Genomic DNA, 24,436 nt, shown 5'->3' on the forward strand with positions numbered 1-24,436 from the left:
CCACAGAAAGTAGCAAAATAATGCTATCCAGCTTAAGAAGCATAACCAATCATGCTTTGATTGCATAAACCATCTTATTATAATTAATTACGATGGAAGCAGGTAAAAATGATTTGCCCGTGGAAAGTCGCGGAACAGGTTGGTCGGTTTGGCATGCATGGAAATTAAAGGGCTCCTTCTTTTCTGAATGGTGTTTTTTCAACATCACTAGCTGGCATCTTCTTAGGGTTTCTTTAACACACGAGAAATTTTTATTACTGGAAATACAAGTCACATGGTGTATTATTTTTACCTGTTATAACAAAGGTGGAAGATGTGGTTGATGCATCATACTTTTAATGTATATTAACAAAAAAAACAAGTTCACGTGTTATATAAAGTAATAACGCTAGTCACAAGGAGTTGGTTTAGTGCAAAACAAGCAAAGGTTTGAAACTCTAAACTCGAGTTCGACCTCTCATGAGTGCATTCCTTATGGCCACCATAGGCCAAAAGTACTCTACCATCTCATGGTTTATCTGGACTACACGAAAAAAAGATTGGCTTGCCATTAATGCCACGTGGTCATGCTTCGATACATAAAAAAACTGCTCAGAATACACCTAACTCGCACAACCTTGAGCCCGATTCATTTACTATACTCTTTTGGTCATATACTAATATGTACGTACATGTTTCTGAGCTGCTGGGTAGCTAGGACATAAAACCATATAATGCAATTTGATCTGATGAGAGACACAGAGTCTTCTTTTCTTGCCATATCTGGTCGTGTTTCCTATGGAAGTAGATGCAGCATTCAATACTGAAAGCCACTGTGCCCTGACCAACTAGGACACTACTGCTCTCGTGAAGTTGTCACCCAATAATTGAAGACCAAGCTTATCTTTACACTTGATGATGATGAATATCTGTTTTCACCAGTTCAAATAATTAGGGTTTAAGGGCCATTGGTTAGTATTGGCTCTCATGAATCATGTTACGTAGTCGTAACTTTGCATGAATTACGATACGGAAGATTTCACTCCCAATTTGTCTTCCATAAAGCTTTGGAAGAGTGCATGGCTAATGACATTTAGCCCTCTAGTTAGAAATAAATTTGGTTGCAAACTGATTAAATTGAACAAGATTATGGGAACTATTATTAGCACGCTAGAAATCTGATTGTGCATTACTTATAAGAGTTTTTTTTTTTTTTTCCTTTCGAAAAATATAGAAACTATGGAGTGTCAATGTTAATTCCCAAGATTATTTGTATAGACAACTGACACTGTGGCATATGCATGTTTCGGACACGATACGACACCTTAATACGACTTGAAACATGCACTAATATATATGACTTATTGCATGTGGTTAATAATATTAACATTGTTTAATTAATACAATATATAAATAAGTAAACTGGAATATAGCCCATTGTCACGAGAGATTATTTCTTGCGACCAGTGACATCACGTGACAATTACATATCTAACGAAATATAATGTACTATTTGAATACATGATAATAATCTATTTCATCACTGGTGCCAATAAGATAATGCAAAGTGTATTCACACACCCATTTTTACATCTCATACACCCTTGTTAATTTTTTGTCATCGATCTTTTTCATTTCATTCGACCTGATAACCGAAAATTGAGAGAGGTGTGTGAGAAATAAAAATAAGTGTGTGGATAACACTATCCTAAAATAATATATTGATGTCAAGATAAATTCTCTCCATTGCCACCCCTTTCATCATGCTATCATGATCAGTTCATAGAACGCGTTTTACTGGTTAATTAACAGCTTGGATTAAGAGTTAAACAATAACGTGGAATCCACTACTAGATCCTTGAAAGGTGGAAATCATTGCACATTGACCACTAGCTTTCTCTCTTTGCTTAATTGGACCACTTTATTATATATAGCTCCAGCCTCCTGGCTCCATCTGTGCACTGTTGCATGCGTTTGCAAGATGCATCATTTTCTTTAAGCAAGCAGCTAAGATTCTTAAGCAGATAATTAAGGTTTGATTCCGATTGGTAATTAGGCTTAAATTAATTGCTAGTGTTCATTTAAAAAATAAACAAAATACTAATAATAATCAAGACTATCAGCTGTTAAGAATTGAATATCCCCCCATTCCCAATCCCGTTTAATTTTATAATGTGAAAAGGAAAATAATACTATTAGGGAGTGTTATCCAAGTTGTGTATAAAAGCCGCGTAAAAAACAAACATGCCGTAGTTTTCTTAACGATTTTTGGAAAAAAAAAATGTTAAATTAGTAACAAGTTTTGGTTGGCATTGTCTTCCGGAAATGTCTACTTGCCCAACGGAGTCTGAAATTCCTCAATTAAAATTTTTAAACTCCGATTTTGTGCAACAATTTTTGTCTGATAAATGTCCATCGCCTTACATGTTACACAACAAACCACTAACGTAAACCACTGTACTTTAGCGGATGAATATTTTTCGTTCACAAGTGGTTTTTTTTGTAGTGAGTAATATATACATATATACATATGTGTGTGTGTATATATTTATATGTACCGAATATCAAAAGGAAATTGTGGTACAAATTTTTATTTTTTGGGGGGTGGTGGGGGAGGTCAACTTCCACCTCAAGGTACTGCTGTGTTTTATTTGTCCCTAACTGCGATCACTTTTTAAAAATTTGGGGACAAAATTCGGAACTGGACAGCGGCAGCCACTTTGCTACGTCCTCCCACATTCTATGAACCAAAACCAGTACGTGGTTTCTTCTTTTGATGGTCAACACGAAAAGTAGTGGTTGAATCCTACTATCATGGGAAAATGAGAACATGAAACACAAGTCACTAATTTTTTTTTTCTAGTATGGAGTGAGATTTAAGTGTTAGGAGTAGGTTAAATTTTTGTTTCGTGCAATATTAGGCTTGAATTTTTCACGGCATGCTTATTTTAACATAAAAAATTCTCATCTTTTAAAATTTAGGGTGTGCTGGAGCCTAAGACAACTACTAGCGGGCTCCATTTTTGAGTCACGTGGTATATTACTTTACGTGTTATAATAAAAGAGAACAACAAAATTATTTTGTTACATTACCGCATTCCAAGTAAAAATTGAGAAAAATACCTTAAAAAAAAACTAAAAAGTCCTAAAATCTTTATCAATGTGGGTAGGATGGATCATACTTTGACTTTCAACATTTTACAACCTTTGCCGTTATATAAACAAGCAGCGATTGGTCATAGGTTCTAGGTGGGTTTGGTCAATAATTTCATAAATCATTTAAAAGTTCGATTGGGAAAAAAGTTATGATGATGCTCCAAATTTTCAAAAGAACAGCTAATATTGTTCACACCACATTCACACATGAAGAAAATTAAGTTACGGTTACGTTTTTCTTTGAAGTGACTATCTATACATTACTTCAAAGAGAAATGCTAAAGAGACTCCACGGATTCTCCGTTATCTTATCTATGCATTACTGCAAAAAGCCTACTTGCATGCATGACAGAACGTTGCAAGCACGAACCTTGAACGCAAAATCAACGCTATCCAACAGAAATACCATTTGATCTCGGAGATACTTTTCACTGCATGAAAGATCCCCTCTCCCTCTCGGATTCTTATTTATATAAGAAAATGTTTTGACTACTATATTTTTAAATCATATTTTGCAGATTATGTGATATTGCGGTTAATAGTTGAATTTTTTTTCAAAGTGTCACCTCATGTATTCAGCAAACTTTAATTCAGATTAGATAATCTCTCTAACATCACTAATTTGAGAAAATATTTTATTGCGCCGAGAACACGGCTCGGTACACAAACTGTCATAATACATGTGGTTGTAAATTTTTTTTTCAAATATTCAACAACTTGTATTATGACATTTGGTATACCGAACCATATTTCCACAAAATCTCTCCACCCATTTATCTAAAACCCCACACATTTAAAGGTGTCTTTAGCATCACACATTTATAAATAAAACCCCACACATACAAATTACAATACAAAACAACCCCACATCGACATCTCAATGTATAAACCTACCTAAACAAACAACCTACTCCCTAGCACTAGCAGAGGCTTCCGAGCTATCAATCTCTCCTAACGGAACAAAACAACCGAAACTTCGATGGACATGGAGGCTCACGAGTCGCCGCCACCGCCTTCATCCCTAACTCGGCTCAACAACTACGTCGCCAAAACCCGAGTCGGCAAGCACTTTAAACTCGCCGAGCGCAACTCCACTTTCACCACCGAGCTCCGCGCCGGCACCGCCACGTTCCTCACCATGGCCTACATCCTCGCAGTCAACGCCTCCATTCTTTCCGACTCCGGTGGCACCTGCTCCGTCTCCGACTGCATCCCTCTCTGCTCAGACCCGACCCAGTCCCTCCAAAACTGCACTGGGTCGGTCATCCAACCGGACTCCACGTGCAAATTCGACCCGGTCAACCCGGGCTACTCCGCCTGCTTGGAAAAAGTCCGAAAAGACCTCATCGTTGCCACCGTCGCCTCCTCCCTCATCGGCTGCTTAATCATGGGAGCCTTCGCGAATCTCCCGCTCGCTTTAGCTCCGGGTATGGGCACCAACGCCTATTTCGCATACACCGTCGTCGGGTTTCATGGGTCGGGTAATGTCTCTTACCAGAGCGCATTGGCCGCCGTGTTTATCGAAGGCTTGATTTTCCTCTTCATCTCCGCAATCGGGTTGCGCGCCAAGCTCGCGAAATTGGTTCCAAAACCGGTTCGGATCAGCTCCTCCGCCGGTATCGGACTCTTTCTGGCGTTTATCGGGTTGCAGAACAATCAGGGAATCGGGTTAATCGGGTACAGTTCATCGACGTTAGTGACGCTCGGAGGCTGCCCCGCTTCCTCGCGGGCATCTTTGGCTCCCGTCATGACAGCAGTTAACGGCACCGTTAGTTTGGTCCAGGGTGGTGCCGTTTCGGGGGATATTATGTGCCTCCGAGACCGAATGGAAAGCGCCACGCTTTGGCTCGGCTTGGTCGGCTTCGTAATTATTGCATATTGTTTGGTTAAAAATGTGAAGGGGGCGATGATTTACGGGATTGTTTTCGTAACGGCCGTTTCATGGTTCCGTAACACCAAAGTAACGGCGTTTCCCAATACGGATGCAGGAGACTCGGCGTATGAATACTTCAAGAAGGTGGTTGATATACATACGATTGAGAGTACGGCCGGGGCACTAAGCTTTAAGAGTATCGGGAAGGGGTATTTTTGGGAAGCACTAATTACGTTTTTATACGTAGACATACTAGACACGACCGGTACTCTCTACTCCATGGCCCGGTTCGCCGGATTCTCAGACGAAAATGGCAATTTCGAGGGTCAATATTTTGCTTTCATGTCGGATGCTTCGTCTATTGTGGTGGGTTCCTTGTTGGGCACGTCACCCGTGACAGCATTTATCGAGTCCTCTACGGGGATACGGGAGGGTGGACGTACGGGGCTAACGGCGTTGACGGTGGCGGGGTATTTCTTTTTGGCGTTTTTCTTCACGCCGCTACTGGCTTCGATACCGGCTTGGGCGGTGGGGCCGCCACTGATCTTGGTTGGGGTGCTGATGATGAAATCAGTGGTGGAGATTGAGTGGGACGACATGAGGCAGGCGATTCCGGCCTTTGTGACGTTGATTTTGATGCCGTTGACTTACTCCATAGCGTATGGGCTGATAGGTGGGATCGGAACATTCGCAGTGTTGCACGTAGGGGATTGGGGCCATGAACTTTTGGTCAAATTAGGGTTTTTAAAGGGGGAAGGAGGAGGAGGTGTTGTGGTCAATGGGGCACATGATCAAAGCAGAGAAAAAGATGCAAAAGTGCTAGAAATTGGAGTTTGATATTTTTAATTTCACCAAATGTAACAAAATTGGGGTGGTTCATGGAAAAATGTACATATTTTACATATTGTTTCAAAGGTCTTGCTAGACTTTTTGGATTTATGTTAATTTTATTTTTCGGAATTGATAGTTATTTTGTTTTGTATACAAACGATGTTTAGCTGATTTACGTTAATGTTACTCACTTGAGCTGTTAGTTTTATTTTTCTTTTCATTTTGTATTTGGGTTGTTTGCATTGCTTTTATAGTAATGAGTGTGTTCATAAGCGCTCAGTTAGAAGTTTTCATTATAAATATGTAAAAAATTTATTTTCAAGTGCTTCTTAGAAATGCGCTTGGAATCTCTAGAAGTGGTTTTACGATCTAAACACGCTTTAGATTTTATCTACAAAATATAGCTAAAAGCGATTTGGTTCTCTAAAATACTTTTAACTATTTAAAAAAAAAGAAAAGAAAAAAAGAATACAATCACGAAGAAGCCCTTAATTATGTTAGATGACTTGGATCTTTTTATCTATTTGGTTTCTTTTTAAATCACCCGTGCTTATTTTCCCAAAACCAAGAACAAACCGGATTAAGATATTTATCATTTGATCATCAAAATATGTTGTAAAATCCTCATGAAAATTGGTTTTGAGTCTCTCCCATGGTTATTGAGTTCTGGCAATTTCGTACACGATTCGTTAATATGACATGAAAATAACAAATTTTAAGTATGCATGTTAACTAGTCAGGTCGTTATCGGGTAACCTATTCAAAACACGTTAACGTGTTCAGTTGTTATCGGGTCATCTATTAAGAACTAAATAAGATATTGTTTGCCAGATCTAGACATAGTAGAGATTGACATAACACAATCTGTTAACGAATTAGAACGTTCTTGGATCACTTGTTACGAACCTGTTAAGATAACTGTAGCATAAAAACGACCCAACCATGATAAACACGGCCCATTTTTCAGGTCTAATTACTATATTTCCAAGGAGAATATAATAATGCAAAAAATATATATTTCTATATATGTATTTTTCCCTTTCTTTTATCCAGTACTATTTATGGGTTCTTCTTTGCAATTGCCTTTTTCTAGTAATTAACTATATCATATAATATTAAAAATAGAAAAAGAAGTTTCGCATAATCCATAAAGTATACTTTTTTAATTGCAACAAGATAAGATTAATGACATAAAGTATTTACTTAAACCAAGCAAATAATGGCACTAGCCACTTCTATCGGGCCAAGGCCAACCAGGACACGTGAAATCAAGTTCATATTCCGTGTAACAATTGATTCTCATCTCAAGGTTTCTCGACAACACATCCACATCAGAGTTTGACCATCGCAGACGAGCCAACTATATTTAGGTTAAACTATGTATCAATCGTACTTTCGTGTGAATTGGATCTGAGACTTCCTCTAACCATATGAACATCCATAATAGTGCTCGACATAACAATAAAAGAAAACCGTATTTAGGATGACTGTTTATATCGATCAGACATCCTTATGAATAACACATGAGACTTTTTGTAAACAAGTGAAGACAATCGTTGTTTGAAATTTTTTCGATACAGTTGAATTTTTATGGAAATATTGAAAAAAAATCAGATAAAGATGTGAAATATTTATGATGACCGTTTATATCGATCAGACATCCTTATGAATCACACATGAGACTTCTTCTAACCAAGCAAAGACAATCATTGTATGAAATTTCTTTGATATAGTCGAAATTTTCATGGAAATATCGAAAAAAATTAGATAAAGATAAGAAAATGGGGTGAAGCCTAAACTTCACAAGATATAAGAGAAACTCTTAAATTTCGGCTAAAATCAATAGATTTCGTCAATATTTTCGACATGTTAAATATCAAGAAATTACATATACATTCTCTAAAGTTTTATTTTAAATGTCTACATTTTTTTAGCAAATTTTCACTATTTTTATCAAAGACAACTGATATCGATATCGATATTTCACAATTTTTCACAATTTTGTGTATCGACATTTTTATCGATACCGATATTCTAAACAATTTCTACCACTAGATCAAAGTATGATTTGTGTATCAATATTTTTATCTAGCTTAGTCAATGTTCTAAAAATCCCCGCCTAGCGCCGCCTAGGCCCTAGGCGCTAGAAGGCTGGCAACCACACCGATTTGTTCTTGAGTGTTTGAAAATTAAAAAAGTGCGCCTAGAACCACGTAGGTGTCCGTCTAGCCCGCCTAGGTCCCGACTCTCACTTAGGTAAAAAATCGATAACTTTCATGTTGCATTTTATTTTGTCAATAAATGTAAGAGACTTATTGAATACTTGAATGAACACTAATTATATGTGTGTTCGTTATATTTTCAATATGGTCTAGTACTTCATGATCTATATATCATTTTATTTATCAATTTATGTATCTCAATACAATTATGTGCTTTTTAAGTATAAATGGGCACTTTTTATATAATATATCATAAATTTACTTAAATCTGCCTAGTCCGCTTAGACCCTGCCTAGCCGCCTAGAAGTTAGATTATAGTCCGCCACCTAACTAACGCCTAACATCTTTTACAACCTTGAGCTTAGTAACTTTTGCTTATGCTAAATGGACTCTATAAACCACAACTTAAAATGCTCTTGAAAGGGGACCGACCATCTAAATCAAGCAGTCAGTGTTTATAGTGGGCGATTTTGATACCACTCCACTGACCAGACATCTGTCCTGTGTTGTTCTAGTGGGGATTTAACTGATTGATCGAAAAGTATGCTCCAAAGTCACAACCAGATAATTAATCCTCCTTTATTTTCTTCCCTTTCTTACTGTGTACAAATAATTGAGACTCAGATTATTTATATGTACAAACGTACATTGGCAGGAGACTTTGGATAGATCATTGGCTAGTTTAGCAGATAATTGACAGATGATAATATTATTCTTTTTGCTACTGCATGATAAGTTAAACTTCGTCCGTATAAGTTTATTTTATGTTGTCAGTTTCAAATTTGGATAAAAGAAAAGAGGAGAACGTCAGGTAGTCAACAACTTGTACTCCAAAAAATATCGTCCATATACTTTTATTTCAATTTGGTATGAGGACTTAAAGGATTGGAATAGAAAAATGCATGTTAAATGTACCTATAACGGCGTTCAATTATCAGAAAAAGAATTTCTCTTTACTATTCTCTATCTATTTTTTGTCTAAATTAGACTCCAAAAAAGGGGGAGGGGTAAAAATCATTAAAATATTAATAAGAACAATAAGGTACATTTCCGTTCTCACAACAAATCCTTATGATAATGAATCATAAAAGAATTGCAGTAAATTTCAACTGATTCTATTTAGTAGGATAATTCTTTGTTGTTGTTTGATAACCCTAATTGTTTTTGTGAAGTGAAAATTATATAAGGAAAAAAAGGTTAGAGAGGATTGCAAAGTAGGGTTTCGAGAACATATTCTTGTGTTGATATGACACGAAACATCAAAACATGTTGGATGTGTTCCCTCTAATTCTAAAACAGTCATGTTTTGGAGGTTTTTTCCAAGACAAATTAGATTGTGATTTGATGATTTGTAGCCACAGTAGTGCAGGTGTGCAGGAAGTTTCATGTGAAATGACCCCAGTTTTGTTAGACATATGTTTTTTAGTGTTTCTGACACTAACTTGATGGTCTCCAACGGAATCCGATCCCCTCCGGATCCATATATACTGAACTTGTTAAGTAGGTGATCCGGGCAGTTGAAATATGATTCAACGGCCACAATTATTATAACTTTAAAGGGCCTCCTGTTTGTATTCGTTGGATCAAATTTCAACAGCCCAGATGGCCTGCTCAGCATACTCAGTTTTATTGGATCCAGAGGGGGATCTGGTTCCGTCTCCAACCCTCCTGATTAATGGTTAAATTATATTAATTTATGGGTTTGGGTTTAATTTAAGGGAATTTTAACGAAAAACTCCCGGTACTGTTCATTTTAATGAAAAACCACATTTTACACTAAAAAATCAATCATGGTACTATTTACTTTACCCTTTATTTTATCTTTATCGTTAAAACTCAAGGTTTTCAAGTCATTTTCATTAGTTTTCCTTTAATTTAATGATAACACAATCAAATTGCAGCACGTCTGTACCTATATGTGTGTAATCACATGCAGACTAAAAATTAATACTTGTTCTAGTGTTGACCCAAAACAGTTGAAAAAAGCGAATGTTATAGATTTCTGATGGTGTTAGCAATGTCTTTGTTGATGTAAAAATCAAGTTAACTTTAAAACAACGTAAAGTGTTAAGGTGTGATTTTCATAAGATTGCTTCGATTCCAAAGTGAGTATAATATGTACAAAAAAATAGAGATAGAAAAGCTAATTAGAAATTCATTAGTATCTCGGGGCACATATGTGCGATATCTAACCATGAAGCATGCACCTTGGGATATATAAGAAAGTCCCTCGTGTGCAGGTGAAGCTTAATATTTGCCATGCAAGTCGAGGAAACTTGCATCAAACATCTCACATTTACGTATACAATCATGTCATACTCACATAATGTTGTAAACACGAGGAAAACATCGCAGGAAAAATCCGTGCTTTATCAACTACTGTATGCAACGATTTAGAAAAGTTATAATATTAGATGTCAACCATTTCATGGCTGTAGACAAAAGGTGAAGACTTGAAAGCCACATGCTCAAATAGAATGATGAAAGGTTTTGGTTGTTAGCGAACCAACAATATGGTCCATGAGCAACCTGATTTTATGATCCCAAACCAATCTGTTGTGTTAGAAAATATCATCTTGGAACTTGGAAGATCCACTGGCCTCACATTAGGAATTTTATTTGAATTGTAAGGAGCATTTTGGACAAACTATCTGCATGGTATGATTCTCTGGTTCCCAGAGGGAGGAGGAGAAGAAGTACTGGAGAGAAATGGCAAGTGTAGGCAACAGTTGCTTTGGCTCAGTCTTCATAGCTCCGCTTGAAAACGATGCGTTTTAAAGGTCTCCATGCAATTATTTAATGGGTTCCAATAATTCCCAGAAACCCAACAAATTTATTGTGGATTCCCAGAAACCCACAGCAGCAGACCCTCCAGTTCCAAGAACACGATGGAGGAGTACAACACTGCCATGAAGAAGATGATGAGGAACCCCTACGAGTACCACCATGATCTGGGTCAGTCTCGTAATTTCCCCACGTTTACATTTCTGTAATTTCGGCTTGCTTTTCACTTTTGATGGATTGATGATTCTGTATTTTGTTATCTTTTGTGGGCTTTTCTCTATTTTCTGATTAGTTGTGTGGTTTGATCTAAAGATTGAAACTTGAAAGCGCTAAATGCAATTTTTATACAAACCAAATTTAAGGCTATGTTACAACAACAACCAAGCCTTATTCTACAAAGTGGGGTCGTTTGAATGAATTCTAGAACGTCACTGCGCTCAGTTTTGCATCAAGTCTTCCGTTGGCTCTAAGTACTCTATGTCTTCTAGTCTCTTTCAAAGTCTTCTTAAGTCTTCCTCTCGCCTTTTTGCTCTGACCCTCCGTCTCATAGTCGTATCTTTTAACTGGAGCATTTGTAGGTCTTTAGTTCATGTGTACAAACTTTAGATTATATATTATAACTCAGTTGCACACTTTTGATCTCTACTTAAATGTAGGATTAGTGCTTTAAGATAGTAACTATTAACTTTTCATTGCACCTTTTCTGTAAGAAATTCTGGCACCAGTTCAACTTTTATTCCCCTAATGGAGGAGCGGGTGTCACAAGAAGAAAGTATGCACTGCATTGCAGAAACTGTTTTTCCTTTTCTTTTCCTTCTTTTTGGTCCAGAAAACTGTTTTTGTATCTGATAGGCGATGCGAAAAGTTCAGTACTTTGCAGTAACTTCGAATAATTAGCTACTTACGATCACATCAGATATCAGTCTGCGTAGATTACCACGATTTTGAGCAGCAGCAATGACATGTTGCTGAAGTTGTCGAGGATTAGGACGTTTCTTTTTGTAAGTGACTAGTGATTCAGGACGTCTTTTTACGAATTTGGAATGACTAGGGACAATGGTGATAAGTGAAGTTTAAGTGACCGGAATTTCAGGTTTTACATTTGGGATAAACGTTGAAGAAAATGAACAAATACGGTACTATGTAAGAGTAGAGAAATTAGTACCTTACTACCATGCAATCGATTCCAGTTGCTTCAACTAACGTGATTGCTCGTGTTCAATTTTCAGGCATGAACTGCACACTGATGACCGATGACTTGGAATCCGGCACATGAGGAGACCCATATTTATACTAAAATGACATGCATAACATAATCTTTCTTTCCTTGCAGAATGGTCTACCTAAAGCAGTTGCATCGCTCGAATGGGCCGTCTCCAAGGGAAAAGGAAAAGTGTGTGTGCATTGCACTGCTGGTTTGGGAAGGGCTCCGGCTGTTGCAGTTGCTTACATATACTGGTTCCTTGGAATGAATGTGAGTCCTTGTTTCTCTACATATTTCTGCTTCTTTCCATCAAGAAATCGCACAATGCCGGACCATTTTACGGCCGTTTTAGTGTTCCGGACTTCCAGTGAAGTATTGAGGCCTCGATGAAGTCTAAATGGCATTGAGATTTTCCGTTTCTTCAGTTAACGAATTGTTTGAAATTGATAGCTACACAGTCAGTCTTACTTCCAAGAGACCTTGCGGGCCAAGTAAGATGGCGATAAGCGGAGCTACCTACTATCTGACCAAAAAAGATCCATGGAAAGAGCCCCTTGAGAATCTTCCTGAGTATGCATTTGAGGACATAGCAGATTGGGAAAGGAACTTGATTAGAGACCGCGTGTGTTCTCTCCGCGGAACTTGATCATTTCGGTAAGTACTTCTCGTCTTAAACTTCAATTTATAACCATAGACAGTGTGCTCAGGAACATTTGGGCCATGTCCGAAGACACTGGTGCCGGAAATTGCCCTGAAACATACTTTTTCGCATTGTATGATTTCCGGCGTTCTCTACGCATGAACGAACAATTGCCCTTTCACCTTTTACAATCTCCTGCTTGTTAATATTGTGAAGGTATGCCGATGATTGACAGGTTCCCATGCCATTAGAAGCTGAAAACATTGTTGATCAACGCAATGCAGCATAGAGTTGGTACAGGGGATAGGCGGCGGGTTAATTTCTGGGCAATGCTCAATCCGCCGGACGCCTTTCAAGAATTTTAACTGCAGTTTTGTTCCCAGTACAGTTTCGTTTCAGTTTAGAACTAGTGATCCAACGGTGACTATTCGATTGCTAAATTTACTCACACATGAGCTGAAAGAACTTGCATTTCGTACATCATCATACATCTATCTCCAAGCCAACATGCTCGATGTTATTTTCGGTTTTTTTTACAGTAGATAAACAGCAAAAAAATGTGTTCAAGAAACATTAGGAAGTGGAATGTGTCCGGAGTTTTGCGAGTTCAGCTTGACGGCGACCTAAATGAAACGCAATAACTATCCATAGCAAACAGACCTGGAGAAGAACAAGGAGGATCAGCATTAGTTCATCATTGTACGAGATAAATAACCCGGAACCAAAAAAAAAATAAAGAGGAACTTTAACAAAAGCTTCCGGTACTGTTTACTTTAACGAAAAACCACATTTTTACATTAAAAAATCAATCCTAATACTATTCACTTTACCCTTTATTTTGTCCTTATTGTTAAAACTCAAAGTTTTCAAGCCTTTTTCATTAGTTTTCCTAAAAAAAAAGCAAATGCTTCCAAATTCAAACATACAGGCAGGCCGTAGAGAGACACGGTTGGCGCTCTTCCGTTAAGAGTGCTGAAAAGTAGCTTGTACATTCCTGCTGCTGTAGCATCTCCTAGTCGTTGAACAAACACATCGATGCAAACCTGCAATATCAGGGACTCGGTTAAATAATGTTTCAAATTGTTGGGTGATTTGCTTAAAATTTCACGGTACATGATTAGTGCAATATAGGGCACCAATAAGAAATCCTCGGTAGATGAACACGCTTGACAAAGAAATCAAATCGAAATTATTTTAAATGTCAAAAAGAATTCAGAAACTCGTGCCTTGGCTTTGTATTTTTCATCCTGCGAGACGACAGTAAACAGGAGTTCTCTACCTGGTCTGGTCAGAACATAAGTAACAAACTGCACAGAAACACAAAAAGAAAGCTGTAAGATCCAACTTCGCACTCCTCTCATATGAGATTTTGACCATCGTTTTTATCCAAATGAAAGAAAGTTCACCTATGCTTATTACATAAAATTAACATTTTTTAGCAAATTACATGCAGACGTCATGGTTGGATTAAGCTATAAGATAAACTGTGAAAGGGAAATCGCAATTCAGAAGTTAGAAAATACAAACCTTCCGCAAGGTCTCAAACACTGCGATGGCTACCCAAGTTGGCCAGACAGCAATAGCAACCAAATTTAAGAAGGCAACAAATGGAGCCGCGCATATAGCTGTAGTAACCCCCACTATAGTTAGAAAACGCCCCTGTGATAAAACACACGAAGTGATTATACCCAAATACCAATATTGATGTATGATACAAAGCATACACATCTGTGGAAACATTTGTTGGAATTTCATGACAGTAAATAAACAGTTTAACAACGTCATAGATCAGTTGCATTGCACTTTCAAAGCAAAATTCATTCTATAACCACTACCAAAACCAAAAAGTCCGCACTATAACCACTCTCTAATTTGCTTTCAGAATTTTTAATTTTTCTTGTGACACCTAGAAATAGGAACGTGTTGATCATAAGTCATCCTCCTCCAGGCCTGAGACAAGCTTTCTTTCCTTCAGAAACATAACAGGATAGGACACTAAATTGACTTCAGCAGGAAAGCAGAAAAGCGATAATGTTAAAAGCAGCTGCATACATGAAACTAACTAAGGACCCGCTTTTAGCAAGCAATGAGCTAAGAAAATATTCTACAAAGGATATCTCACGTTAGTTACCATAGAAACTAGACAAAATATCAACTATAAAACAAAATCTCCGAAGAACAGCCTACTGTTATGGTAAGTTGTCCGGCAAGGATAAAAACAGCAATAAAGCTGTTTATCTGAGCCAGCAATTTTCTTCTTCCAAGAGAGGTAGTAACAGTCATGGCAATTACACTCACTTTCTGCAGTTACAAAAAATCAGAGATAAAAATCAGCTGAAAGACAGAAAGAATGAAAGACGGGACACAGAAAACAGGAGAAACGGAAAATAAAAATATACGGGGAGAGCAACATATCCGCAGACAAGAATCCATTTTGAGTCAAGTCAGGTAATATAGTATCAGCTAGAGACGCTAATTTAGAATTAAGTTAGACCTTGTGACGTCTTACCTGAAAATAGAAGAATGAAGAGATAACTGCACTCAACCACAGGAACAAGGACACATACAACAAGTAAGATGATGACAATATAAGCCAAAATCCATCTAAAATGGTCCACATCTGAGGCTTCACCACCGGAGTAGGGGACTTGGGAGAATTTCCCTTGTTGTGCATGGTTTGCCCATCAGACTCATTCTTCCGATCGGGGTCAGATTCTCTAACAATGAAAAAAAGAAACCATGTCAAGAAATAAAGTTATATAACAACTTGTATATTGTACATGTTACTTCAAAGAATGCAAGCTTATAGTTTTTCAGGATTGTTCAACTGCAGTTGGGCTGGAAATAGTTTGAAAGAAAATTCACTAAATAATTTGAATCCCAAGAAATTTCAAACTTAATTGGCACACGAAAATTCACCGCATGTCTGAACCCATGAAATAACATTCCAAGACAAGATCACTTACGACATTCTAATAGCTCATAATTTACTTAATATGGAGAAACAACAGATACAACAACAACAACAACAACAAAGCCTTTTCCCACTAAGTGGGGTCGGCTATATGAATCCTAGAACGCCATTGCGCTCGGTTTTGTGTCATGTCCTCCGTTAGATCCAAGTACTCAAGTCTTTTCTTAGGGTCTCTTCCAAAGTTTTCCTAGGTCTTCCTCTACCCCTTCGGCCCTGAACCTCTGTCCCGTAGTCACATTTTCGAACCGGAGCGTCAGTAGGCCTTCTTTGCACATGTCCAAACCACCGGAACCGATTTTCTCTCATATTTCCTTCAATTTTGGCTACTCCTACTTTACCTCGGATAACCTCATTCCCAATCTTATCCTTTCTCGTGTGCCCATACATCCCACGAAGCATCCTCATCTCCGCTACACCCATTTTGTGTACGTTGATGCTTCACTGCCCAACATTCTATGCCATACAACATCGCTGGCCTTATTGCCGTCCTATAAAATTTTCCCTTGAACTTCAGTGGCCTACGACGGTCACACAACACGCCGGATGCACTCTTACACTTCATCCATCCAGCTTGTATTCTATGGTTGAGATCTCCATCTAATTATCCGTTCTCTTGCAAGATAGATCCTAGGTAGCGAAAACGGTCACTTTTTGTGATCTTCGCTAGATTGCTCCGGTCATTAGTGTGGATAAGTATATAAATGGATAGAGATAGGACAGCAAACACAAGATGTACGTGGTTCACCCAGATTGGCTACGTCCACGGAATAGAGGAGTTCTCATTAATTGTGAAGGGTTTACACAAAAGCAAACACAAGATGTACGTGCTTCACCCAGATTGGCTACGTCCACGGAATAGAGGAGTTCTCATTAATTGTGAAGGGTTTACACAAGTACATAGGTTCAAGCTCTCCTTTAATGAGTACAAGTGAATGATTTAGTTCTCCTTTAATGAGTACAAGTGAATGATTTAGTACAAATGACATTAGGAAATATTGTGGGAGAATGATCTCGTAGCCACGAAACTTCTAAGTACCGGAGTGTGGTATCGTCTTGACTTGCCTTATCTGTCTCATAGGTAGATGTGGCATCTTCTCTGGAAGTACTCTTCCTCCATCCAGGGGTGGTAACTGTAACTGGTGGAGATGCACAAGGTAATGTATCAATTTCACTTGAAGCTTACTTGTAGTTTCATGCTTGGTCAAGCGCGATACAAACCATGTAGTAGGAGTCCCCCAAGTCGCCGAGCTAGGGGATCTGCTGAAAGAGGTGACAGACAAGGTAAGCAATCAGAGCTCCGGCTGATTGTTCACATTCTCCCTATCTTGCAGGCAGCATGAAGGATAAAGAGAAGAAAAATGAGGAGAGATGATATGGGATACTTTTGCTTTTGAAGAAGTAACTTTCCACAGGCTTATTCTTGAACTGGGCTGGAGGGTTTTCTGGTTTCCTCCAGAGTATAAGGCCGACTGAAGAATTTGAGGGTCAAAACAAGTCCATCAAATCTAGAGTACGTTCGACCCTGCTGATATGGGATACTTTTGCTTTTGACAGAGTAGTGGATGTATCGGCACGTGTGCTGTTACACTTGTCTCCACATGCTTCCTTGTATCCTTCTCACTTGCCCTATTTGTTCCTCAGGCAGATGCGGTATCTTCCCTGGAAGCATAAGATTTTGAAGATGAGTACTCGAGAGCAATGCCAGGTAAGTAATCAGGTAAGGGGTTCCAGGCAGTCAGTTCCTGGTTGGAAGCTTGATTCCAAGTGCTGACTGATTGCTCTCTTTCTCCTTGTCTTGCAGGTAAGAACAAGGCCAAAGGAAAAGACAGGGAAAAAGCATGATATGGGATACTCTTGCTTTTAACCCTGATGATATGAGATATTCTTGCTCTAGTATAGCTTGTTTACAGAGGTATTATCGGGGGGAAAGAAAGCTGAATATTTCAAAAGGCTTCGTTGGGAGTGCCCTCTCAGATAAGAGAAAGGGTTGAGCATTTTTGCAGGTCTGCCTGTCCGTTAGGGATGGAGGTCGACATATATAGGAGTCTCCCTAACATCAAGTAATAATGCTATTCCTTTACCCTGCTTGGTTATAGCACGGTAGTGGGAGCTGCCAGCTTCACATGTTTTAACCCTGTCAGAGCACTTTGAAAAAGTGGTCTGTGGTATCTGGAAAGCTGATGTTGCGTGTGAAGATTACAGACAAGCTTTATCCAAGGAGATCCAGCTCTTGAAGTTGGGAAAGTGGTGCCTCTTCGATTTTCGAACAAGCAATCCTGTCGGGGATCTGGCTCTCGAGATTCGGAGAACGATGCCTCTTCGATTTTTGAGAAAGCAATCCTGCTGGGGGTCTGGCTCTCGAGATTCGGAGAGCGGTGTCTCTTCGATTTTTGAGAAAGTAATCATGTTGGGAGTCTGGCTCTCGAGATTCGGAGGGCGGTGCCTCTTCGATTTTGGAGCAAGCAATCTTGTTGGGAGTGTTTTCTCGAATGTGAGTAAAGGTTGGACGTGTTTGCTAGTCTACCTTGCCACGAAGCACAGAGGTTGACACACAGGGACTTTCCAATTATCCAGCAGTGGTATTGTTCCTTTACCCTCTCTTCGATTTTTGAGAAAGTAATCATGTTGGGAGTCTGGCTCTCGAGATTCGGAAGGCGGTGCCTCTTCGATTTTGGAGCAAGCAATCTTGTTGGGAGTGTTTTCTCGAATGTGAGTAAAGGTTGGGCATGTTTGCTAGTCTACCTTGCCACGAAACACAAAGGTTGACACACAGGGACTTTCCAATTATCCAGCAGTGGTACTGTTCCTTTACCCTCTCTTCGATTTTTGAGAAAGTAATCATGTTGGGAGTCTGGCTCTCGAGATTCGGAGGGCGGTGCCTCTTCGATTTTGGAGCAAGCAATCTTGTTGGGAGTGTTTTCTCGAATGTGAGTACAGGTTGGGCATGTTTGCTAGTCTACCTTGCCACGAAGCACAGAGGTTGACACACCGGGACTTTCCAATTATCCAGCAGTGGTACTGTTCCTTTACCCTTGTGGGTAATAATATGGTAGCTAGACCTTCAAAATTTATGTGTTTAAACTTTGTTAGTGTTGTTTCTTTGCAATTCTTTTACCCTTCTTGGTCAGAGCGATGTAGTGGGAGCTGCAAGCTTCACGTGTCTCAACTTTGTCAGAGAACTTTGGCAAAGTTATCTGTGGTACCCATGAGCTACTGTTGCGTGTGGGAAGTGGGTGATTGAACAGTACGATTCATGTGCTTTCTACTTCATCAGAAATTTTCGACAGAATGCCCATAGTTTCCGCAAAGCTGAGTGTGCGTGTGACAGGTGCTGACAAGGCTGGAAAAGTAGGTGCCTCTTCGATTTCTGAGATCGGCCCTTGTGGTCTCTGAGCATCCCAGCTTTTGAGAAAGCAAGCCTCTTCGATTTCTGAGATCGGCCTTCGTGGTCTTTGAGCAGCCCAGCTTTTGAGAAAGCAAACGCCTCTTCGATTTCTGAGATCGACCCTCGTGGTCTCTGAGCAGCCCAGCTTTTGAGAAAGCAAACGCCTCTTCGATTTCTGAGCAGGCGCCTCTTCGATTTCTGAAGCTTCGTCGAGTGCAGATTTTTATAAGGGCTGACATTAAGTTCCAAAGCACACTTGAATATCCACCAGTAGAAGCTCCATTCTTGCACTTCTAAGATCTTGATTTGTCCGACCTCTTCTCTCTTCAACACCTTTGAAAATGTCTGGCCCCTCCGACCGTCGTTTTGACTTGAACCTTGTTGAAGAGGCAGCCCCGCCTTCTCCAGACAACATATGGCGCCCATCCTTCGTCTCCCCTACTGGTCCTCTTACCGTTGGGGATTCCGTGATGAAGAATGATATGACCGCTGCGGTAGTGGCCAGGAACCTTCTCACTCCCAAAGATAACAGACTACTTTCCAAACGGTCTGATGAGTTGGCTGTTAAGGATTCTCTGGCTCTCAGTGTTCAGTGTGCAGGTTCTGTGTCTAATATGGCCCAACGCCTATTTGCTCGAACCCGCCAAGTTGAATCATTGGCGGCTGAAGTGATGAGTCTCAAACAGGAGATTAGAGGGCTCAAGCATGAGAATAAACAGTTGCACCGGCTCGCACATGACTATGCTACAAACATGAAGAGGAAGCTTGACCAGATGAAGGAATCTGATGGTCAGGTTTTACTTGATCATCAGAGATTTGTGGGTTTGTTCCAAAGGCATTTATTGCCTTCGTCTTCTGGGGCTGTACCGCGTAATGAAGCTCCAAATGATCAACCTCTAATGCCTCCTCCTTCTAGGGTTTTGTCCAGTACTGAGGCTCCGAATGATCCTCCTCCGGTGCCTTCTCTTTCTGGGGCTCTACCGCCTGCTGAGACTTCTCCTAAGCAACCTTTGTGAAGGCTCCCTCTTGTTTGTTTATTTTGACTCAAGTATATGTACATATTTGTAACATATCGGGGATATCAATAAATAAGCTTTCCTTCATTTCAACGTATTGTGTTAAATACACCAAAGCCTTCTTCGCTAAGTTCTTTGAATTTTCTTTTGTTGAAGCTTGTATGTTGAAGCTTTGTGAGTGGAGCATATAGGTTGAGGTAGTGTTCCCTTAATTTCCCGAGTGAGGAAAACTTCTTGGTTGGAGACTTGGAAAATCCAAGTCACTGAGTGGGATCGGCTATATGAATCTTAGAACGCCATTGTGTTCTGTCCTGTGTCATGTCCTCCGTTAGATCCAAGTACTCTAAGTCTTTTCTTAGGGTCTCTTCCAAAGTTTTCCTAGGTCTTCCTCTGCCCCTTCGGCCCTGAACCTCTGTCCCATAGTCGCATCTTCTAATCGGAGCGTCAGTAGGCCTTCTTTGCACATGTCCAAACCACCGTAACCGATTTTCTCTCATCTTTCCTTCAATTTCGGCTACTCCTACTTTACCCCGGATATCCTCATTCCTAATCTTATCCTTTCTCGTGTGCCCACACATTCAACGAAGCATCCTCATCTCCGCTACACCCATTTTGTGTACGTGTTAATGCTTCACCGCCCAACATTCTGTGCCATACAGCATCGCCGGCCTTATTGCCGTCCTATAAAATTTTCCCTTGAGCTTCAGTGGCATACGACGGTCACACAACACGCCGGATGCACTCTTCCACTTCATCCATCCAGCTTGTATTCTATGGTTGAGATCTCCATCTAATTCTCCGTTCTTTTGCAAGATAGATCCTAGGTAACGAAAACGGTCGCTCTTTGGTATTTCTTGATCTCCGATCCTCACCCCTAACTCGTTTTGGCCTCCATTTGCACTGAACTTGCACTCCATATATTCTGTCTTTGATCGGCTTAGGCGAAGACCTTTAGATTCCAACACTTCTCTCCAAAGGTTAAGCTTTGCATTTACCCCTTCCTGAGTTTCATCTATCAACACTATATCGTCTGCGAAAAGCATACACCAAGGAATATCACCTTGAATATGTCCTGTTAACTCATCCATTACCAACGCAAAAAGGTAAGGACTTAAGGATGAGCCTTGATGTAATCCTACAGTTATGGGAAAGCTTTCGGTTTGTCCTTCATGAGTTCTTACGGTAGTCTTTGCTCCTTCATACATATCCTGTATAGCTTGGATATATGCTACTCGTACTCCTTTCTTCTCTAAAATCCTCCAAAGAATGTCTCTTGGGACCCTATCATACGCTTTTTCCAAATCTATAAAGACCATGTGTAAATCCTTTTTCCCATCTCTATATCTTTCCATCAATCTTCGTAAGAGATAGATTGCCTCCATGGTTGAGCGTCCTGGCATGAACCCGAATTGGTTGTCCGAAACCCGTGTCTCTTGCCTCAATCTATGCTCAATGACTCTCTCCCAGAGCTTCATTGTATGACTCATTAGCTTAATACCCCTATAATTCATGCACTTTTGTACATCGCCCTTATTCTTGTAGATAGGCACCAAAGCGCTCATTCGCCACTCATTCGGCATCTTCTTCGTTTTCAAAATCCTATTGAAAAGGTTAGTGAGCCATGTTATACCTGTCTCTCCCAAAACTTTCCACACTTCGATTGGTATATCGTCTGGGCCTACTGCTTTTCTATGCTTCATCTTCTTCAAAGCTACACCCACTTCTTCCTTCCGGATTCTACGATAAAAAGAGTAGTTTCTACACTCTTCTGAGTTACTCAACTCCCCTAAAGAAGCACTCCTTTCATGTCCTTCATTGAAAAGATTATGAAAATAACCTTTCCATCTGTCTTTAACCGCGTTATCTGTAGCAAGAACCTTTCCATCCTCATCCTTGATGCACCTCACTTGGTTTAGGTCCCTTGTCTTCTTGTCCCTTGCTCTAGCTAGTTTATAGATATCCAACTCTCCTTCTTTGGTATCTAGTCGCTTACAAATTGTAACAGAGAGTTCGGTGTCTTGACTCTAGTCTGTGCTTTATAAAATATTTAGTTTTTTCATGCAACAATATTGCAGATTCCAGTGCCAAATGAAATTGATAATATGATTTAACCTGATGGGAGATAATTCCTCAGGGAAATGAGATAAATCCAGGGTTATCCCTTTTGATGACTGGGCAGCGAACTCCATTAATAAAGCAGAAAATAGCAGTAGAACTGCAACAAATCAATCCATGGTTTAAGACATATCACACGCAGGTACTATCAAATTCCAAAAGACTGAATAAGAAAACATACATGGCCCCAACCTAGCCATTCCCGTCGCAAACAATGACCCAAAAAGCTGGCCTAGTGTGGCACCGGCACCAATAAAACCAAATAATCTTGAACCTGACTGAATACACATCTAGTTACAAGTGTAACAAAAATTCGTATTGCAATCACATTTGTGTGGCAGGGATAGGATACATACCTCAAAGTCCATGACATCGATTATTCTAGCCCAAGTCGAGGAAATTGTAATTAGATTAAGTAGGGCAATCTTCAAAATAAAGCATAAATTTTTATCACTACATAAAGTTTGATAAACAAATTACTTTACATATCCGAAATAGATCCCAACAGATATTAAAAAAAAGCAATTAGATATATTCATCATACCCAGAGGAACAATGCAATTCTGACCGAGACATACAACCGGCCAAGGTTCTCCCATGCTACAGAATATGCTGTACCAGCTTGATTAACAACAACCTTTTCGTCATTTACTGACGCGGTGTCTATACTGACCAAGCCCTAGCCATACACAAGGGAACCATTCAGTAAAATACAAACATATTTCAAGAGTGTAAAAAGCAAACAAATCAGAAACAAACTGTACCCTAATGAGATATCATCTCACCTTCACCTCAGCTTGTGATCCAGCTGACGAAGCACGCCATAGAAAGAAGAATGCAACAAGTGATACACTAAAAAACCTGAGCATCAAAACCAAAGCCTGGAATTTCAAGAAGCGACTATTACAGAGCGATACGCAAACAAACACATCGAAAACCTGGCACGAACCAGCTATACCCTTTTACTCTTCAACCAAAAGTTATCAAGTTACAGAAGCACCCCATATCAAAAGAATCAATTTTTATCACAAAAACAACAATTTCGAACTGCGCATGTCGTAAAATGGCGGAAACACACGCATATCAAAATCTGGCATGAACTAGCTACACGCTTTTGCCTTTGAACCAAAACTATAAAGTTACAGAGACACCCCATATGAAAATAATCAAATCTTTACCACAATTTCGAACTCCCTATATCGAAAAAAAATGGCGGAAATACACACATACCTTGCCTTTCGAAACGTTGGGCAAAGAGAAGATGAGAGTTGCAACTGGTGCGGCAATCGATGTGAGGACCAATGACCCCACAAACAGGCTCGGCAGGTTCGACAGGCCTAAGGAAATTGCACCCTCATCGCGCAGCGGGAGCACTACAAAGTAAGCGCACAAAATCTGCACTGGGAAATCAAAATCTAGCTGAAAGAAAAACAACACAGTTTTCGAAATTTAGCAAAGGGACTGGAGAATTAGGAGAGCTTACGAAGAAGAAGCAGGATGAGGAGTGGAGGAGAGCTGAGATCTCGTGAGGGTGCACCACGACGAATGTGGAGAGGATTGTATCCAATCGGGACCTGCTCATGGCTCCTGTGTAAATGGAGGACTGGATTTGTTCGATTAGTGGTGTCTGAGAGAACGAAGAAGAAGAAAAATGAAGAGTTAATTAAAATTTGGTCCCTGAAATCTTCGGTGGTTTTACTTTGGCCCTCAATCTATTGTTTTTGTCTCAAATTGATCCACGCATTTTTTTTAAATGTTAAATAAAAACACCAGTGACGTCAGTTTTAAAATCTGATCACATTGACTTGTTGTTAGATTAATCACTTCTTAATTTAAGTTGTAAGCGACTGACTGACAGATTAATCTCTTCTTAACTATCATATTATTCTAGATATCCGTTCGATGAAGCAATCATAGTACATTTATCTAAAATTAAGGAGTTTGTGAATGACCTAGAGGAGGTATGTACGCTTGTATCCTACATTTTCATGGATGAATTTGTGGAAGGCCTTACTAATACGATCAATCCCCTGATCAATTGAATGTTCTTGAAAACTCACGGGCATTTTCATTCGATATTCGTTGCAGGTGCACTTTGTTTGGTTCGCGGATGATGTTTGCAGTGTTTCAGTGAACAAGGTCAATCAATTGTTCAGAGCCTAACATGTACCGCGCAACGAACTTTATGTCGTTGTATGTGGATGCAAAACTTTCTGACTTGTAAGGGACAGAGTCAGAAATTTCTTCTAGTGGGGGC

The 24,436-nt window shown here is 39.6% G+C and overlaps 3 protein-coding genes across 4 annotated transcripts; 2 read left to right on the forward strand and 1 right to left on the reverse strand.

Annotated features, from left to right (window-relative positions):
* Positions 1–3,957: 3,957 nt before the first annotated feature.
* LOC103432898 (adenine/guanine permease AZG1-like) lies at positions 3,958–5,968 on the forward strand. The gene has a single exon (XM_008371114.4). It carries the CDS (start codon positions 4,115–4,117, stop codon positions 5,843–5,845), a length of 1,731 nt encoding a protein of 576 aa, XP_008369336.1. The 5' UTR covers positions 3,958–4,114; the 3' UTR covers positions 5,846–5,968.
* A 4,981-nt stretch (positions 5,969–10,949) lies between these two features.
* On the forward strand, positions 10,950–12,695 carry LOC103432968 (phosphoglucan phosphatase LSF2, chloroplastic-like). Its single transcript, XM_008371190.1, has 5 exons — positions 10,950–11,016; positions 11,939–11,988; positions 12,179–12,319; positions 12,364–12,416; positions 12,500–12,695. Exons 1-5 carry the CDS (start codon positions 10,950–10,952, stop codon positions 12,693–12,695), a joined length of 507 nt encoding a protein of 168 aa, XP_008369412.1.
* Positions 12,696–13,141: 446 nt separating this feature from the next.
* On the reverse strand, positions 13,142–23,859 carry LOC103432897 (uncharacterized). 2 transcript variants are annotated; one of them, XM_029105962.2, is made up of 13 exons: positions 23,663–23,859; positions 23,410–23,574; positions 22,965–23,060; positions 22,724–22,858; positions 22,536–22,604; positions 22,361–22,457; positions 22,177–22,279; positions 15,199–15,406; positions 14,877–14,990; positions 14,217–14,348; positions 13,916–13,996; positions 13,616–13,732; positions 13,142–13,349 (listed from the first exon to the last, which is right to left on the reverse strand). In XM_029105962.2, the coding sequence occupies exons 1-13, from the start codon at positions 23,759–23,761 to the stop codon at positions 13,263–13,265; spliced, it is 1,503 nt and encodes a 500-aa protein (XP_028961795.1). In that variant the 5' UTR covers positions 23,762–23,859; the 3' UTR covers positions 13,142–13,262. The 2 variants fall into 2 exon arrangements, with proteins under 2 accessions (XP_028961795.1, XP_008369334.2); XM_008371112.4 differs by having other exon boundaries at positions 23,410–23,579; positions 23,663–23,796.
* Positions 23,860–24,436: the final 577 nt, after the last annotated feature.

The sequence above is a fragment of the Malus domestica genome, chromosome 07, assembly GCF_042453785.1.
Source record: "Malus domestica chromosome 07, GDT2T_hap1".
Classification (NCBI taxonomy): domain Eukaryota; kingdom Viridiplantae; phylum Streptophyta; class Magnoliopsida; order Rosales; family Rosaceae; genus Malus; species Malus domestica.

Excerpts from the sequence above, each read along its gene's own strand:
- LOC103432898 (XM_008371114.4), top strand. The coding sequence starts at position 4,115 with ATGGACATGGAGGCTCACGAGTCGCCGCCACCGCCTTCATCCCTAACT.
- LOC103432968 (XM_008371190.1), top strand. The coding sequence starts at position 10,950 with ATGGAGGAGTACAACACTGCCATGAAGAAGATGATGAGGAACCCCTAC. Across the intron at positions 12,320-12,363 it reads ACTGGTTCCTTGGAATGAAT|AAATCGCACAATGCCGGACC; the intron begins GTGAGTCCTTGT and ends CTTTCCATCAAG. Across the intron at positions 12,417-12,499 it reads TTTAGTGTTCCGGACTTCCA|CTACACAGTCAGTCTTACTT; the intron begins GTGAAGTATTGA and ends TGAAATTGATAG.
- LOC103432897 (XM_029105962.2), bottom strand. The coding sequence starts at position 23,761 with ATGAGCAGGTCCCGATTGGATACAATCCTCTCCACATTCGTCGTGGTG. Across the intron at positions 23,061-23,409 it reads CCAACGTTTCGAAAGGCAAG|GCTTTGGTTTTGATGCTCAG; the intron begins GTATGTGTGTAT and ends TTGAAATTCCAG. Across the intron at positions 14,991-15,198 it reads CTTCATTCTTCTATTTTCAG|AAAGTGAGTGTAATTGCCAT; the intron begins GTAAGACGTCAC and ends TTGTAACTGCAG.